The 18,166-nt window shown below is 37.2% G+C and overlaps 1 protein-coding gene across 1 annotated transcript; it reads right to left on the bottom strand.

Moving 5' to 3' along the window:
* Positions 1–13,923: 13,923 nt before the first annotated feature.
* On the bottom strand, positions 13,924–16,166 carry LOC128922737 (uncharacterized). Its single transcript, XM_054234301.1, has one exon. It carries the CDS (start codon positions 16,164–16,166, stop codon positions 15,048–15,050), a length of 1,119 nt encoding a protein of 372 aa, XP_054090276.1. The 3' UTR covers positions 13,924–15,047.
* Between the last annotated feature and the right edge of the window lie 2,000 nt (positions 16,167–18,166).

An 18,166-nucleotide genomic window follows, 5' to 3' on the forward strand; every position in this document is an offset into this window, starting at 1 on the left:
AATAGTTATACTGTCACTATTCAACTAAATGAAAATTGTTTGAACTCCAAACAGCCTTACATTTTTTAAAGTTTGCGCATTCCAGCCACTTTATCAGAATCAGAATCAACAAATGTTAACCTTTTAATTTTCTTATATCAAAATAAACAAAATAGAAAATACTGATTTAATACATTCACCCAGTTGAAATGGCTAAAAACTATTTTGTCATTACTTAATGGTTCCCGTGAAATCATTTTTATTTTTCGTATTATATTTTAAAGCAAGTTTTTTGTTAGTTTTAATGTTTCACTTTTATCAATAACAATAAGAAAATTAATGAACTTGCACTATTCGAATAGTTGACAACGAACGGTTAACCGAATAGTCGAAAATAAGCAGTTACTCGAATAATCAATGACTGCCGAATAGTGCAAACTGAATATTATTATTCGAATAATGCCCTATTCGGTTAATTCGGTTAGTCGATTAGTCGATTACCAAGAGCTCTACTTTCTTGGTTTAGATGGCTCGATGTTCAACTTTTTTAACTTATTTTAAACTTAGTGTGAAAAGCTAAGGGATACAGAAGCAGAAGCATAAATTAATGAAATGTAGTACGCCTTAAGTTGATACATTTTATTTCACTTAGCATTATATGTCTGTTAAAGTTTTTTCTCAATAAATAACAGAATTTCAAAACAACGACATGGAAAATCTTTTCACTGTCATTTCTTTTCGATCTTACTTCTGAAGAGGCTACAATATGTAAATATTAATAAGCTTATTTATACAACTCCGGAAACACAGTATTCATGTCAACCCAAACTCTATTGGCTTCTGATTGGTAGGGGTAACAGCCGAGATACACTTTCTCTTCAACCTTCCGCCCCTGTAATTGTAGATAAATTTGACAGCTTACATTTCACCTTTTGGTGGACCAAATGTTTATTCTGGTTCCAAACATCAAACGAGTATTCTGTTTCACACTCATCCGAAGATTCCGTTGTATCAGCGCGATCAATTTTCTATGAAATTTTTGGCGAAAACATCGATGTTTCAAAAACATCGATACTTCGTTTGCATCCCTACCTCGCCTCCGCAATAATCACATATGTATGTATGTACATATATCGTTATTTCGTGTTCGAATCGTTTCAAATATGCTTTGAAGCAGCCATATCCTGTGAAAATTTGAGTTAGGTAATCTATCTCACCGTACATTCTATGTAGTCATGGTTCAATGTTGGGGATCAGTTGGAATGTCTAGCGCCCGTTTCCACTGCCTTCCCAGTGTTTTTGCAAGTGATTTACCATCTCTGCCCTGGCAATTGGAGTTTGTGTCGTGTGCGGCAAACTGTCATTTGTAAAGATGACAGCTATAGTTTTCTTACAAGCTTTTCATTTTGTGCTACATTTTTTTTAAATAAACTGCACTAAGTTTTATCTACATCTACTAGATAACAGTGGAAAGATTTGACCATTACCACCAACCGCAGTGACATCGTGTTGTAAAAGCAAGCAGTCTCCGATATATCGAAATGTCCGGTTTACCGAAATATAGAAAAAACTTGGAAAAAAACTACTAAATAAAAATATGATTTATATTATACTTCAAAAATTTATTTTATATATTTTATGAACATTTTTAATTTTTTCCAAAATAATTTGTTATCTCTTCTTTGCGAAGTTTTGTCTCATTTTTCTATTTGTATGAAATAACTCTTAGGTTTATAAGTTTCAAAATAGCCGCAGCAGGAAACTCCTGCGCTTTCGCGTATTTAATACAAGTGTTAAACGCAGATATAGCTTGAGAATGGTGGGTTTTTGGATCTTGGGTTTCTTGTTCATTTTCATCTTGGCTGGTGCTGCCGAAATCGACTTCATCAATCTGATCAATCATCAATTTCCACTGATCCACTCATCAATTTCATCATCAAAATAAACATCCGGGGATATTTGAACTAATAGATCAGTTATTTCCGTTGAGTTATTGGGACGCAATATAGCAAGAAGGATATCGTCATCTGAGTCCCATTTTTCATTATAAAGAATTTTTTTGAAGCATTTTTAAGGACACCTCCGTCTACGATATCCCAGGCGTTTGATGCAAGAAAAGCCACATCTTTCAATGCAATTTGTTTAATGATTCGGTTAAGGTATTTTCCGAACTGGACAAAAGATGAGATAAACAACTCTTACGATAATTCATTTTTATACTTCGAATAGCATTTTGGTCCATAGGCTGGATCAGAGCCGTGCAGTTTGGAAAACATTACACATATGTCCTCATCAAAATTGGGTAATAACAGTGTTAGCAGGTCGCATTGTCTAGCAATAGGAATGCCTTGCCTGACAAATTATTTTCTTTTAAATATCGAAATAGTTCACTTGTTTGATAAACGATTTTTCTAACCAGTTTTTAAACAAAAGCTGTGTCATCCAAACGTTTTTGGTGTTCGCGTATTCTAACGGTATCTGTTTATGCTCTCCAGTTGCATTGTAGCAAACCAAAATAGTAACCCTTTCGTTACCTCTTTTGCGACCAGGCGCGGATTTTTTATTACACAACGCACGTGTTATTTCTGGCATCTTCCTCCAAAATAGTGTAGTTTCATCCGCATTATAAACTTGGGGATAGGGAAAGCCCATTTCTGCAATTATTGTGCGTAATTTTCAATAAACGGCTGCACAGCAACTGGATCATTCGATAGTTTCTCGCCAGATACTTTCAGAAATTGTATTCCATACAGTGAACGAAAATTATTAAACCAACTGTTACTAGCCATAAATTCAACATTTGGTCCATAAATTAACACTGATTAGTTTAGCCTTTTCTTTCAAGATATCGGACGAAATTGTTGCATTGTTTTGCCGTTTTATTATAAACCAAATGTACAGGCGTTCTTCCATCAGTTGGTATTCCGCTGATTTACCGAAGCCGCTTTCTGTCCTAGCAATGTAACTGGGAAAAATACAAATAAATTTCACAAACTTATTCAAAATGTCCTAATAGTCTAACTTATCGAGCTTTATCCCATGCAACTTTATGTGGGAAATTGTACATTTGCCAACATTGTCCTCATTTGCAAACTGACGAAGTAATTTTCCTTTTTTTAATTTATTCAGGATTTCCTTTTTTAGAAAATTTAGTTTTTTCTTTGTTATTAGTGACATTATTGATGCACAGTTTAATCACAATTTAAGAATACAACAATTACCACCACTTTAAAATCACAAATTAGCACAATTTGCTGAACTTTTTATTCCACTTTTGACGCGTGGAACCTTTGATAAAAGGTTTGCAATTTTTTTGCTCTGGCTGGTGTCTTTTTCAGACGTGTTTCGCCCTACGCACCACACGTGAGTGGAGTGCATCGGATGTTGCCCGATGCTGTAGGAGTCTGCCCCGCAACCAACAACATTGGAGTTGCAACGCAACACCGCAGTGCAACAACTTCCACCTTTACGTCACTTCATCACACACGATTAGACATTCTGCACAATGAACAACGAGGCCCCACCACCCCACTCTCGGTTAAGGAGTATAATGAATTTCACTACAAGCAATTACTGCTTGGTCCACCTATTGCAGACAACGAGCTCGAGTTGCCGCGTGAAACAAGTGTGTCCCCAGCGCAGCTTCGTTCTGGATATTGGGACTAATCATTGGATCCGCAACGTCGTCTTCCTACGAACCAATTAGAATTCTACGAATTATTCCACTATAATTGGTGCTGATTATGGGGTCTCAGTTTTGTGGATTGGGCAGAGTACACTGAGAATACACTCGTCGGGCATGCTTTCTTCCGACCATATACCGCAAAGAAGCTTATGCGTGCACCTTATCAGCTATTCGCCGCCGTATTTGAAAGCTCTGCCGGCAATCCATCGGCCCCCCGCCTTGTTGTTCTTCAAGCGGGTAATTGCTATTCGAATTTCTTCACGGTTGGAGGATGGAGCCATATGTAGTAGTTCAGGTAAGTGAGGAAAGTTTCATTCAGTTGGGAGTGGCCAGGAACGATTCTTTTGCATGTGGCTCAAGCAGCTCACGACTTCCGGGCTTAGATATCCTCTCACGACTTAGATATCCTCTGGGTAGCCAACAGACATTCGTTTGAAGGTGAATCCCGCTTATGCGGTTGTGCGTAGGGTTTGGAATCCACCACATAAAAACGAATTACCAACGAACAGGAAGCAACAGCCTCGGATGAGAAACCCCAATTTTGATGAAGACCAAACGTATAAAGGACTACGATTTGAGGGCATGCACCTGGAATGTCCTGACTTCGTCGTCGAGTCCTGACATTCACTGCGGTGGATGAACGTCTAGCCACAATCCGCATCAAAGTGAGGTTCTTCAACATATTTGCACAAGTTAACAAATTGTTGTTTGTCGCGAGTAAACGAAATAATTTTTGTTTGGGCAGTACACTTATTATCGTGTTGTCTTTTTTATTCATAATTTCTTACTGCCTATTTTTCATAATCTTAGGTTAGGTTTGGTTATGTGGTTGTGAAAACGACGCACCTAGGCCTTTTGGACCCCGGGACCCATTGCAGGTGTATCGTGAAATATGATGTCATTGCTATTAGTAGACGATTTATTGTTCCACACTCACCTTTTAGCTTTACACTCACACTAACCAATTACACTGGTCTACAAAATGTAACTTTTTGTGTGCCTTTCAATTGAATACTTTATTTTTATTTTGCTTTGAGGTTACTGAATAGGAAAACAATAATATGTTTTTTGAATTAGCTCTTATTTTGGAAATATACCTAATATGCAAAATTTGGCTTTTAGTAACACTGTTAGGGGTATCTCTTTACAAATTCCAGCAGTAGTCAGCTAACATTGACGCATCCCATCGGCCCTGGTATCTCTTTTCCATTGTCGAGATTTCTTGGTGGAATCGTTCACCATGTTCGTCACTTACATCACCGCAGTTAGAAGGGAAAAAATCAAGATGAGAGTGAAGAAAATGAATTTTTAGGGACATATTGCAACCCAACTGTTGATACTTTTGAAGGAGATTGTTCACAAGTTCAACATAATTTTCATTTCTCTTATTGCCCAAAAAACCATGAACTACTGCTCTAAAAGATTCTAATGCTTCTTTTTCAAAGCCCTGTAAAACTGAAACCGATAAAGATTCCCTCTTTAATTTTGGCGTCGCTTATACGTGGAAATTTACTTCGCAGGTATTTGAATGCTGGTCCATCCTTGTTGAGAGCCTTCACAAAGTTTTTCATTAGTCCCAATTTGATATGTAAAGGTGGTAGAAGAATTTTTTGGGAATTAACTAGAGGAAGGTGCTGGACGTTCTTTTTTCCGGGATTCAGGCTTAGTCTAGCATTCCAATCTTTTTTTATGTAATGTAAAGATCTAGCCCGACTATCCCACTCGCACAAAAAACAACAGTACTTGGTATAGCCCATTTGTAAACCCAACACCATTGCTATAACTTTTAGATCACCACAAATCTGCCATTCGTGCTCTGAGTATTCATATTTCATATTTTCGTATGTTTCTTTAGTATGCACAGCGTGGCATAACGGAATCGATGGTTGTGTGTTACCATTATGGGGAAGACCAGCTTTTAAACTTAATTTTGAGGAGTCTATGAACAGCCGCCATTCCTGTGGATGGTATTCAATATTCAAAGCGTTCATCAAGCCATTTACGTTATTACAGAATGCAATCTGGTTTTCGGTTTTGAAATAGGGCATCAAGTTCTTCTGACGATATCTGTATAAACTGATTTTGACATCCGGTTGAAGCAAATTCCATTGCTTAAGTCTCGATCCTAGTAATTCCGCTTTATCTTTTGGCAAATTTAAATCTCGTATAAGGTCGCTGAGTTCATCTTGCGAAATTCTATGAGGTTCGTCACAAAAAATATTGTCACCTACAAACTGTGGCGATTGTGAGGTTGTAGGCTCATTGTAGTCAACTTCCATTGAATTAATCGCTTCTTCAGAATCTTGCTGGTATTCTTCGGGAGGTCGAGGAACAGGTAAATCGATTCCATGTAGTACAGGTCGCGATACAGAGGCTACGTCAGGGTATACTACGCTTCGTTTCTTTTTTCGTGATATACCGTGCTGGATGGGTGGAGTCAAGCAAAAGTAACAGTCATTCGCATGATTGGTAGGTTCCCTCCACATCATTGGTACACCAAAAGGCAATGAGCGTTTCTTTTTGTTTAGCCACTTAATCAGATTTGTGGAACAAGTTGTGCAACTAAAATGTGGTACCCACGATTTGTCTTGGTTTTTAATTCCAAAATAATGGAAGTAAGCAGTTCCTAAACGCTGTGTTATTGACCATCTTTGGTTAGTAAGGGTCACCTTACCACAAATGTAGAAAAAATTGTCTGCACTATTAACACATTTACGCGACATAACGAAAACTGTAGATTTTTCAGTAAAAATGACAAAAAAACGGTAACAATTTCACGTTTTAACTGTTGAACAAAACACAGTCAACGTTAAACACAACAAACAAATGTGAAATAATAAAATTTCCGCGGGTAATCACTAAATATTTTCAGTTATCATTTTTAATGTGATAAATCTGTCGCGCTACCCTCTATTATAAATATGAGGTATAAATGCACAATAAGAGCTAATTATGAATTCTAACTTGTATATTTATGTTCTACGAGTGAAATACAATCAATATAGTATATTTTCATGTATAAGGCAATTTTGATGTAGACCAGTGTTATTCAAACAAGTATTCACCTAACCAATTATTCAAACGAGTATTCACTTCCCGATTTGGTTATTTCAAACTTACGATCTTTATTGAACAGATTTTAAATTAATTGGCAATTAGTACAATTATTAGGAGGGGTGAAATAAAATATAAAATTGCGATTTAAAACAGCGTCACGTGACAGCTTGTGCTCGACGGCGTATCGAAAAGAAGGGACGAGATCTCCTGTTGCGATCCCTTTTGTATGAGATTATGTGGCCGGTGTGGTGTCCTCGTGCGTGCTGTTATCGGTTTGATGCATGTGTGTGTATTGGTGTATTGGTGTGTAGTATTGATGTGTAGCGCGCTCTTGAGTGTTGTATGATGTGGATGGTAAGTGGTGATGTGGTGAGTGTGGTGAATGTAGCGTGTTAGTGATGTGTATTTGCATGTGGAAATGGTGTGTGTCCAGGGTGATTAGAGCTTCTCAGGTGTTGGTGTTGGTATGGTGTTTACGTGTAATGTGTTGTGTTGTTAGCCGATTGAGACTCATCTAGCCATCCCGGCCTATCTAGCCATTCAGCCTAGCAATCGCTAGAGTTGCTGCAACGGCGGGATGGTGACCTAGCTCGGTAACGTCGGGTCTGTGACGAGTTGGGACGGTGCCTCGAACGGGGTTTCCCTATATGGGATACTCGGTTTCGCTGCTGCTGTCGCTGCAATCGTACGTTACCCCTCCAGGTACGTGGAGTAGGGTGTCGCCCGGCTTCGTGGTTGGTGGTACGGTGCAGCATCGTGTGATGCGGAAGCATACATACTTGGCACAGATGGCCGGACGTACACTCCTGTGTTGTGTGTGTAGGTGCGATGCAACTCAGGCAATGGCCATGGGCCTGGGCGACCCGCTGACGTTGCGTCAGCATCCCCTTAAAGATGCGACAGTGGGACAAACAGTGCGGGAACAGCAGAGAGGACAGCGTATGCGTGGTGCTTCATTCGGTTGAGCTGCCGTAGTGGGGCGTGTTGTATTTCTTGGAACGATTGGCTGCGGTGTCGCCGTGCTGCTTCGGGGAGCTGGAGTAGGACCAGTGCGTGGCACAGTGATTGCCGAACGAATAGTTGGCATTGGTACTGTAGGCATATCCGCGTCCATATCAATCTGTATGGGAGAGAGTTATTAATATTATAAATTTCTGGCATGTATATGAATGCCTCTCTTATTTATTATTTTGTTATTTATTTATTTTCTTTCAGGTTTTCTTCGGTTTTTTGAGTTTTGTGCGGTTTATTTGTTGCGATTTTACGTTTCGGTGTTATCGGCGGTCGGCAAAAAGCATAGTTTAACGAGCGGTCTCTTTAGTATTCCGGTTTGTGTACGCAGATCGACTACGCGAATATGACCGTCGGAGCCGTAGTGAAGCTTCTCTATGCGACCAAGCCGCCATTATGTGGGGGGAAGACAATCATCATTGATCAAGACACAATCCCCAAGCTAAGGCGCCCTTTGTGGTGTTTTCCACCGGTACCTTCTGTGGAGGTCCTTTAAATAATCTTCTTTCCATCGGCGACTTAATTCATGATGGAGAATATTAATTCTTTCCCATCTGTTTAATAAAGAAAGCGTCTCCACGCCTGGCTCAGGTATGGCCAGGATGGGCGCTCCTTTAAGAAAATGCCCAGGAGTGAGGGCAGTGAAGTCTGAGGGATCTTGCGAGAGTGCAGCGAGAGGTCGTGAGTTGAGAACGGCTTCAATTCTGGTTAACAATGTTGAGAATTCTTCATAATTAAATTTGTAGTTGCCAGCCAGATTCTTAAAATGAGATTTGAAGCTTTTTACAGCTGATTCCCATAGGCCACCCATATGAGGAGCGCTTGGAGGTATAAACTGCCAATCGATACCTTGGGGAGCGTATTTTTGCACAATATCGGGTGAGACTTGTTTCATGAAATCCACAAATTGTCTTTCTGTCGCTCTTTGAGCTCCAATAAACGTTTTGCCATTATCGCTCATGATTTTTGAGGGGAAGCCACGTCGTCCGACGAAGCGAGCAAATGCCACGAGAAAAGCGTCCGTCGTCAGATTAGTACATAGCTCAAGGTGGACTGCTTTTGACGTGAAACAGACAAAGACAGCCACATAGCCTTTCATGAGCGTGGGTGATCGTAGCATGAACGCCTTTATCTGAAAAGGCCCAGCAAAATCCACACCGGTAGTAGTGAAAGGCAGAGCGAAATTGCAGAGTTCAGGTGGAAGTGCTGCCATAACCTGCGTTCGCATCTTCTGGGTATGCATAGTGCAGATCTTGCACATGAAAATGCACTTCTTTATTTGAGGCTTAAGTCGGGGTATGTAGAATTCTTGGCGAACCATATGTTGCATGAGGCGATGTTCAGCATGCAGCATGAGTATATGAATATATGCGATGAATAAGGTGGCAAATGGAGACTTTTCTGGTATAATTATATGATGGCGTTCGTTATAAGTCAGACTTGAATTAGCAAGCCGACCATTCACACGAAGCAGACCTTTCGTATCTAGAAAGGGGTTTAGGACTAAAAGTGTGCTCCTTTTATCAATCGGCTTCGATTCTTTTAGCAAGGATACGTCGCGGCTGAAGTAGCGCGTTTGTGTCAGGTCAAGTATTTGAGACGTTCTGTTAGAAATGTACGTTTTCCACGCATGTGGTGGTTTTTCTAACCATGCTAGAACTATTTCGGAATCGGACCAAAGATATAATTTCTATCTTACCATGTTTATATGGGTGTGCACCATAGATACTAGCTTGGCTAGTAGCAGTGCGCCGCAGAGTTCAAGCCGTGGTAGACTTAGCATTTTTAAAGGAGCAACTTTCGCCTTTGCTACTAGTAGGTGACTTGTTGTTGCTGTATCGCTTTGTGTGCGCACATAGATAGTGGCACAATATGCCTTTTCAGAGGCGTCGCAAAAGCCGTGTAGTTCTACTTTGTATCCGGGGGAATAGTTTACCCACCGAGGAATTTGTATCTGAGAAATGTCGTTCAGATTAGTAGCAAACTGGGACCATTTTTCTAAACGAAGAGGCTTTACTTGTTCGTCCCAGTCAGTTCCGTCTAGCCATAATTCTTGGATCAGGATTTTTGCTTGTATCATAATTGGCGAAAGCCATCCTGCGGGGTCGAAAAGTTTTGCCACAGAAGATAAAATTTGTCTCTTTGTTATGGCTGATAATGCGGAAATTGACTCTGTAGTATATGAAAACGTATCAGATATCGCATTCCATTGGATGCCTAGCGTTTTTGTTGTACTTTCCTTTTCGAATACAAGGAAATTAGTATCCAACAAATGATCTTTTGGAATATTTTTTAAGATATTTGGGTGATTGGCTGTATTCTTTTTTAACGGAAATCCTGCGGTGTTGAGGGCATTTATTACCTGTGATAAGGACTCATATGCTAATGGAGGACTGTGGCTTCCAGACAGGATATCGTCTACATATGTTTGTGTTTTTAACACTTGTGTTGCCAGCGGGAATTCTGACTTTGTGTCTTCTGCCAGTTTGTGGAGAGTACGAATGGCTAAGTATGGAGCACAGTTTACGCCAAAGGTGACTGTTTTTAATTTGAAGACTCGTAGTGCACTATTGTCAGATTTCCGATTGCAAGTAGAATGAGTGATATTTGCCTTTTATGATTTTTTCGCATCGGCTTATTTCCTCCATGTGATCTAAATGGAGGTATTCTTCTAAGACACTATCGTACTCTTGTTTGAGTTCACTTTTTCGGAGTAGGTTTTTTTCCATACTTAGAAACTGTTGTATTGCAGAGGTGCGAGAGTGACCTAAGGCGAGTGTGGCTGGAAATTGTTGTTTTAGTGGTAGTCGTACGACATACCGACCATTATCTGATCGAGTAGTTGTGGCTTTGTAAAGATATTTTGAGCTAGAAGGGTGTTTGAGATTTTTTCAACACCTTCTAGTATAATTTCCGGTATAAGGTCGCTGCCTAGTAGAATGTCTGTTTGAGCTGGGGCGTTGTAGTTGGGATCTGCTTGAGTTATGTGTGAAACCTTATCCCAATGCTTGCTATTTATTTGATAGCTTGGAAGCATGATTGTTATACCTGAGACAGACATGTAGTATGCTTCAGAAACCATATGTGTATCACCGGTTTTCCCAATTTTGTTTGAAAGCAAATGGTGTTCCGAACTACAATAGAGTTCTAGAAACCATTGAAATTTTGTGGTGTTGTGAAATGTACTACAATAAATTGCATTGAACACACCGAAAGCTTTAAGCTCTTCTGCCACAATCATATGTTTTCTGACATTTTGACATACAGAAAATAAATTAATTTTCCTGCCTGTTATTCATAATTACATTTTGCTTGAATTTATTTGTATGTGTGTCATGTGTGTCACTATGCTGGTTCATGGTTTCTAGACCTTTTTTTGTAGTACATATCGTAGTACAGAACCCATATGTCTGTCTTAGGCATTAGTTGCGGTAAGACAATAGCATCTGCTTGAATGCGCTTATCCGCTTGGGGCGAAATTAGGGTAATAGGGCATATTTTATTAGAGCTTTGTATTACTCTTCCGCCCATTCCCGTAATTTCAAATTTAGCTTGCTTAGTTGACAGTTTTAGTTTATTTTGTGCCTTAGACGCTATGAATGATCGTTGTGATCCTTGGTCTATTAAGGCTCTAAGTTTAAACAGTTCTCCTCTGTGTTCGATGGAGACAACTGCTGCTGGTAGTAATACCTTGCTTTGAATTTCGCTGTGTAGCGTTTGTGTCTTTTGCGCCTTTGAGCAACATGGTGTCTCTTGGCTAATTTCAGGTTTTTGTATTTCGGGAGTTGCTGTTGTAACTAAACCCGTGGCTCTTTTTGTATAAGCGCTACTTTGAGGTGTATTGGGGGACATGTTGTAGTGTAACATAGAATGATGTCTTTTATGACAATATACGCAATTGAATTTGCTTTCGCAATTATTAAGATTGTGTGCGTGGGGCAAGCAGTTTGTACAGAGTCTTTTTGACCTGACAAAGTTGCTCCTTTCGTTTATATTTAATTTTTTAAACTTCTCGCAAGTCTTTATTTTATGACCCCCCTTACACATTTCGCATACTGATTGCCATTTATTGGCTTAGTTTAACACAAAGGAGTGACTTTTATTAACGTGTGTATTGTATTGTATATGTTTGCTCGCTTGAGGTTTAAGCAAGTTTTTACTTGACTCATTTTTATGACTTGATAGATTTATATTTTGGTTGTCCATTCGCTCGGCTATCTCGTACTGAGCAGAGAGGAATGTTTTCATTTGCTCCCATGTGGACATTACTCTTCTATCGTCTAGTGACTGTTCCCATCGTAGTAACGCAGCCTCAGGGAGTTTTTCTGCGCAAATAGTTACTATAATATGGCCCCAATATTCTACGGGAGCATTTTGTGTTTGTAATACTGATAGGCAATTAGTCACTGTCGAGTAAAACTTTTGAAATTCATGACTGGTTTCTTGTTTAATTTTAGGGTAATGTAGTATAGTTTTAATCGGATTTTCTATCATTACTCTTTTATTTTCATATCTTTGGACTAGTGCTTGCCAAGCCAGCTTAAAACTTTCGCCATTTAAGCCGAATTGCTTGATGATCATGCCTGCTTCCCCTTGTGTTTTATACCTTAGGTGGTATAGCTTTTGTGCATCTGCGAGTTTAGGATGATTTATAAAAAGGGCTGTGAACATGTCCCGGAAGGACGGCCATTGATCATAACATCCGTGAAATATTTCTGTATCGCATGCTGGGACATGGAGATAAATGTCTGAATTATCTTCTTGGGGTTTTATTTGTGCCAGCTCTATTCTCGATTGGGAAGTAGGCGCGATTGACTTCAAAAGTTTTAATTGATCTGATATCATAATTTTTGTGTCTACATACTGGTCTAAACAGTTTTCAAATTTGGCGTAAGCCGAAGATTTAAAATTTTCTGGTAGATCTGAATCATCAGTTTCTACGATTAAGTCATATACAGCTTGGAGACGTGTCCAAAAATTTTTGGTTGTTTGACCTTTTATTTCTAATGCCTATTCAGAATTATCTTGCATCGGCGAAGAAGTAAATCGAGTGCAGTATCTAATTAGACTGGCACTCTCAGAAATAAATTTAGTGTATAATAAAGGGTGATTTTTTAAGAGCTTGATAACTTAAAAAAAAAAAAAAACGCATAAAATTTGCAAAATCTCATCGGTTCTTTATTTGAAACGTTAGATTGGTTCATGACATTTACTTTTTGAAGATAATTTCATTTAAATGTTGACCGCGGCTGCGTCTTAGGTGGTCCATTCGGAAAGTCCAATTTTGGGCAACTTTTTCGAGCATTTCGGCCGGAATAGCCCGAATTTCTTCGGAAATGTTGTCTTCCAAAGCTGGAATAGTTGCTGGCTTATTTCTGTAGACTTTAGACTTGACGTAGCCCCACAAAAAATAGTCTAAAGGCGTTAAATCGCATGATCTTGGTGGCCAACTTACGGGTCCATTTCTTGAGATGAATTGTTCTCCGAAGTTTTCCCTCAAAATGGCCATAGAATCGCGAGCTGTGTGGCATGTAGCGCCATCTTGTTGAAACCACATGTCAACCAAGTTCAGTTCTTCCATTTTTGGCAACAAAAAGTTTGTTAGCATCGAACGATAGCGATCGCCATTCACCGTAACGTTGCGTCCAACAGCATCTTTGAAAAAATACGGTCCAATGATTCCACCAGCGTACAAACCACACCAAACAGTGCATTTTTCGGGATGCATGGGCAGTTCTTGAACGGCTTCTGGTTGCTCTTCACCCCAAATGCGGCAATTTTGCTTATTTACGTAGCCATTCAACCAGAAATGAGCCTCATCGCTGAACAAAATTTGTCGATAAAAAAGCGGATTTTCTGCCAACTTTTCTAGGGCCCATTCACTGAAAATTCGACGTTGTGGCAGATCGTTCGGCTTCAGTTCTTGCACGAGCTGTATTTTATACGGTTTTACACCAAGATCTTTGCGTAAAATCTTCCATGTGGTCGAATAACACAAACCCAATTGCTGCGAACGGCGACGAATCGACATTTCACGGTCTTCAGCCACACTCTCAGAAACAGACGCAATATTCTCTTCTGTACGCACTGTACGCATTCGTGTGGTTGGTTTAATGTCCAATAAAGTAAACTGAGTGCGAAACTTGGTCACAATCGCATTAATTGTTTGCTCACTTGGTCGATTATGTAGACCATAAATCGGACGTAAAGCGCGAAACACATTTCGAACCGAACACTGATTTTGGTAATAAAATTCAATGATTTGCAAGCGTTGCTCGTTAGTAAGTCTATTCATGATGAAATGTCAAAGCATACTGAGCATCTTTCTCTTTGACACCATGTCTGAAATCCCACGTGATCTGTCAAATACTAATGCATGAAAATCCTAACCTCAAAAAAATCACCCGTTATGTCTTTCCCCCGCTTTTGTTTCGTAGTACCCTGCTTAGTGCGTGTAGCTACTGCAGGTGCACATGGACTCATCGTCTGAAATCATTTCAGAATTTTTAAAAATTGGGTCGCTTTAGATTCCTTTGAATCTAAGTTCATTTAGACAATGTTAGTTAATAAAACATATGTTTATTTTCTTTCAGTGTTAACTGAGAATTGTGGTAACCGAAAACTCTTTTAAATAAATAAGAGTTGGTATTTCCGAAAAATTACTCAAAAGTCGCGTTTGTCGTTTTTATTATCGCGTTAGTAAATACTTGCGATTTTTGTATTGCAATAATTATTTAGTATGGAATTATCCGTATGCCCTTGTATGTGAGCGCACTCGTGATTATAGGGTCAATACCCTTTGTACATATGAGTTTTAGGTTTGTTCGAGCGGAGGAATAAAAATGCCGACGATGTTACTTCTATGACATTATATTTTATTCTCTGCTGTTTCAAGTTATGTTCTGCTTATATAACTACTAAAGTGATTACAATTTTCTTAATCTATTTCTTTGTTTTGTTTATTTTCTTATGAAATACAGTATTTGTAAAATTTAATCTTATTTTCTATTGAATGCAAACAAACATGACTGTGGTTTACCCGATAATGTTTGGGTTATCATTACAGTCAAACATAAGGACCAAAACATGTTTGTATGCATTTGCATTATGAATACAATATTTGTAAAATACATATAATCTTATTTTCTATTGAATGCAAACAAATATGACTGTGTGGTTTACCCGATAATGTTTGGGTTATCATTACAGTCAAACATAAGGACCAAAACATGTTTGTATGCATTTGCATTATGTTCTTTATCTCTACTTGTTATCTTATATTTTTTGTAATGTTTACTTGTTTTTCTTTAATCTTTTATTTTGTCCAATTTACAATATTTTGTTGTGTGGTGTCTGGTTGGGATGATAGTGTACACATAACTCCTCCCTCCCTTAATGGAAAACTCTCCTGAGTTTGAATAGTATTGTTTTTCTTTTTTTTAATTTTACAAGATATTAAAATTATTATTATAATCACTATAAAACTTAAAATTGATATTCCAATATGAGAGATATTTTTGTGATATTTTAATTCATTAATTTCTTTTAAATTTTCTTCGCTTTTAAATACAAGGTCGTTAATTGTAATTTTGTTAGTGAAATTGTGAGTATCATAGTTTGGATAATAAAATCTCTGATTGTATGACATTTTAGTATTTGAGAATGTTTGGTAAAGGGTCTTAATAGTGCAGTTATTATAATGAATCAATGTAGTGTTTTTCAACTTATTTTTTCTGTTGTCGCAGTTCTGGTTTAGTTCTATGCCATTTGCATTTTTTATTAAAATAGTTTCTTCATCAATTTGTAAAATTTCTGTAATGCTATTTTTGATAAGTTCACAATTTAATAAGTAGATGCAATGTTTAGAAATTTGTAGTTCATTGAGTGTTTTAGCTTCTTCGAATTTATAAGTGACATTTTTGTATTCAAAAACATTTTCGATTTTTGCTGTTATTTCTTTACCTGCTGTGTTTGGTATAGGAATAATAGTTTTTAATTGTACCGATTGAAATTCTTTTGGGATTTTGACTACGAACATTAACAAATTTTCCTTATATTCCAAGGCGCATAATTTTATGTATTGAAGTTTGTTGAGGTCTATGTTGTAATTATAAATTTCTTCATTTGTTAAAATGCTTGGGTGAAAAATACCACTTTTTGCTGAAATAATGTTTTCCTGAATCTGGTTTACTGCGTCTTTGAGAATGTTTATCTTTATTGTTTGTTCATGAAGAATCAATATTTTGTCTGTTCTCTCTTGATACTCTAAAGAATTATTTCTTTCGTCTTCAATAATTTGTTTTAATTTTGTGAACGTGTTCGAAAAGAAATTATTAATTTTTATTTGGTGGTCGAGAGCTGTAATTGAATTATGTAAATTTTCATCTACTTTCTTAACGTGATTTTCAATATCTATTCTATCTCCATCATCCATCGTTCCAAATAGAAATTTATGTACAGAACCTATACCGTTAATTAAACCTCTCTTTTTTCTACTAACTTCTTTTCTTGGGATTAATGTTTTGATTTTACCTCTCAAGATTTCAATTTATTAGATAGGGTGTAGTAATGTAAATGTGAATATGCTTGCGAGATTTTTGTTATATTATTTAGTATGTAAAGAATTTCGCGAGGGTCAATTATGTGGATTACGAGGTCAGATGATGTAACAATCTGTTTAATGTTGGTGATAATTTCTGCGTATCCATTGTCGGTATGTATTTCATGTACTTCCAGTTTGGCTGCATTGCGAATTATTACAATTGCTATCATCAATGTTATTTTGAAGATGTATTTGACCTAAAAATTTGTTTGGACGTTTAATATTTGTCGGGTGAATATTATCAAATGGCAATTTTCTATACCTTGGTTCGTATTTGTGCCGAACCGCTTTATAATTTTTTACGTAACCTTCTTTTTGAGTGTTATTAAACTCTTCTCTATTTCTATTTAGTTTTCCTATGTATTTTTCTTTAGTCTTCTGAATAGTGTCTTTAATTAAATTCTTATCAGTTTTTCCATTTATAACCTCAAGAGGTGTGGCTTTAATTGTAGAATGATAAGATTTGTTATACCATTCTAGGCTTTGAAATACTTTTTCCGCTGTCGAAAGGCTTGGTTTTTCAATTTCTAGGGCTCTAATTCTTTCGGATAGAGTATTATGAAATCTTTCGATATCTGAATTCCCAGTATGACTGTTTGGATTTGTAAAATGAACTTCTATTTCTTCTTTCCTAAAAAAATCTTTTATGTTAATTGAGTTGAATTCATTATCTAATATTAATATTCTGGGTCTACCTTTGATAGAAAAGAATAATCTAAGCTTTTCTATAATAGTTATACTGTTTCTATCTTCTAGCTGAAATGCCATAGCAAATTTCGCAAATTTGTCTATAAAAGTAAGGAAGTAACATTTTATATTTGTATATATCCGCGTGAACTATTTCATTTATATCTGATGGTGTTTTCGTTAATTGAAATTTTGGTTTTAAAGGTTTTCTATCATATTTTGCTCTATTGCAAACATCGCAATTATTTATATATTTTAGAATCAAAACTTTCAAATTTTTCCAGTATTTAGTTTTTTCAATTTTTCATAATTTTCGTTAATACCTGCATGGCCTGTTTCATTTTTATGATATTGAGCAATTTGTTTATAAACTTGTTCTTCATTTTTCATATCTTTAGCATGGAATTCACATCTAAAAAACTTTACCTGTCTATTAAATATTTGAATAAGCTTTTGCTGAACTATATTGTACTGATTATCGGTTAAATAAGAAAAAATACCTACTTTTCCACTATTTATGTGCTTACGACAAAGATCTATGAAATTATTATTTTTTATATCTTCTGCGCTAATAAAAATTTTCTTCGTGTTGCCTAGTTCTTCAGATTCCATAATTTTCTTTTTTGTTAAAATGATTTGTGTATTGAAGCGATTTACAATAGTGTGTAAAATTGGAAAATGATCATTTAGTTCCTCCTCTTGAGAGTGGATTGTAGCATTTGTGCTTATGTTGTCTTCTTCCAATGAATGAATCTCGCCTGTGTTACTATCTATTCTACTTAGAAAATCGGCTACGTTATTTTCCTTTCCTTTCACGTAATTTATATTAATATTGTATTCACCTAGTTTAATTAACCATCTTTGCAATCTTGGGTTAATGTCTTTTCCCTTGTTTTTTATTTGGAGCCACTTAAGTGGTTGGTGATCGGTTAAGAGATCAAATGCTCTGCCGTAAATGTATGGTCTATAATATGTCACTGCCCAGACAATAGCTAGTAGTTCTTTTTCTGTAGTGGAATAACTTCTTTCGTGTTTGTTAAGTGTTCGACTAGCATAGCTTATAGGATGACTGTCCTGGGTTAATACTGCGCCAATTGCAAAGTCACTTGCATCAGTTGAAATGCCAAATTTTTTGTTAAAGTCTG

This window comes from Zeugodacus cucurbitae, chromosome 6 (genome assembly GCF_028554725.1).
Source record: "Zeugodacus cucurbitae isolate PBARC_wt_2022May chromosome 6, idZeuCucr1.2, whole genome shotgun sequence".
Lineage (NCBI taxonomy): Eukaryota > Metazoa > Arthropoda > Insecta > Diptera > Tephritidae > Zeugodacus > Zeugodacus cucurbitae.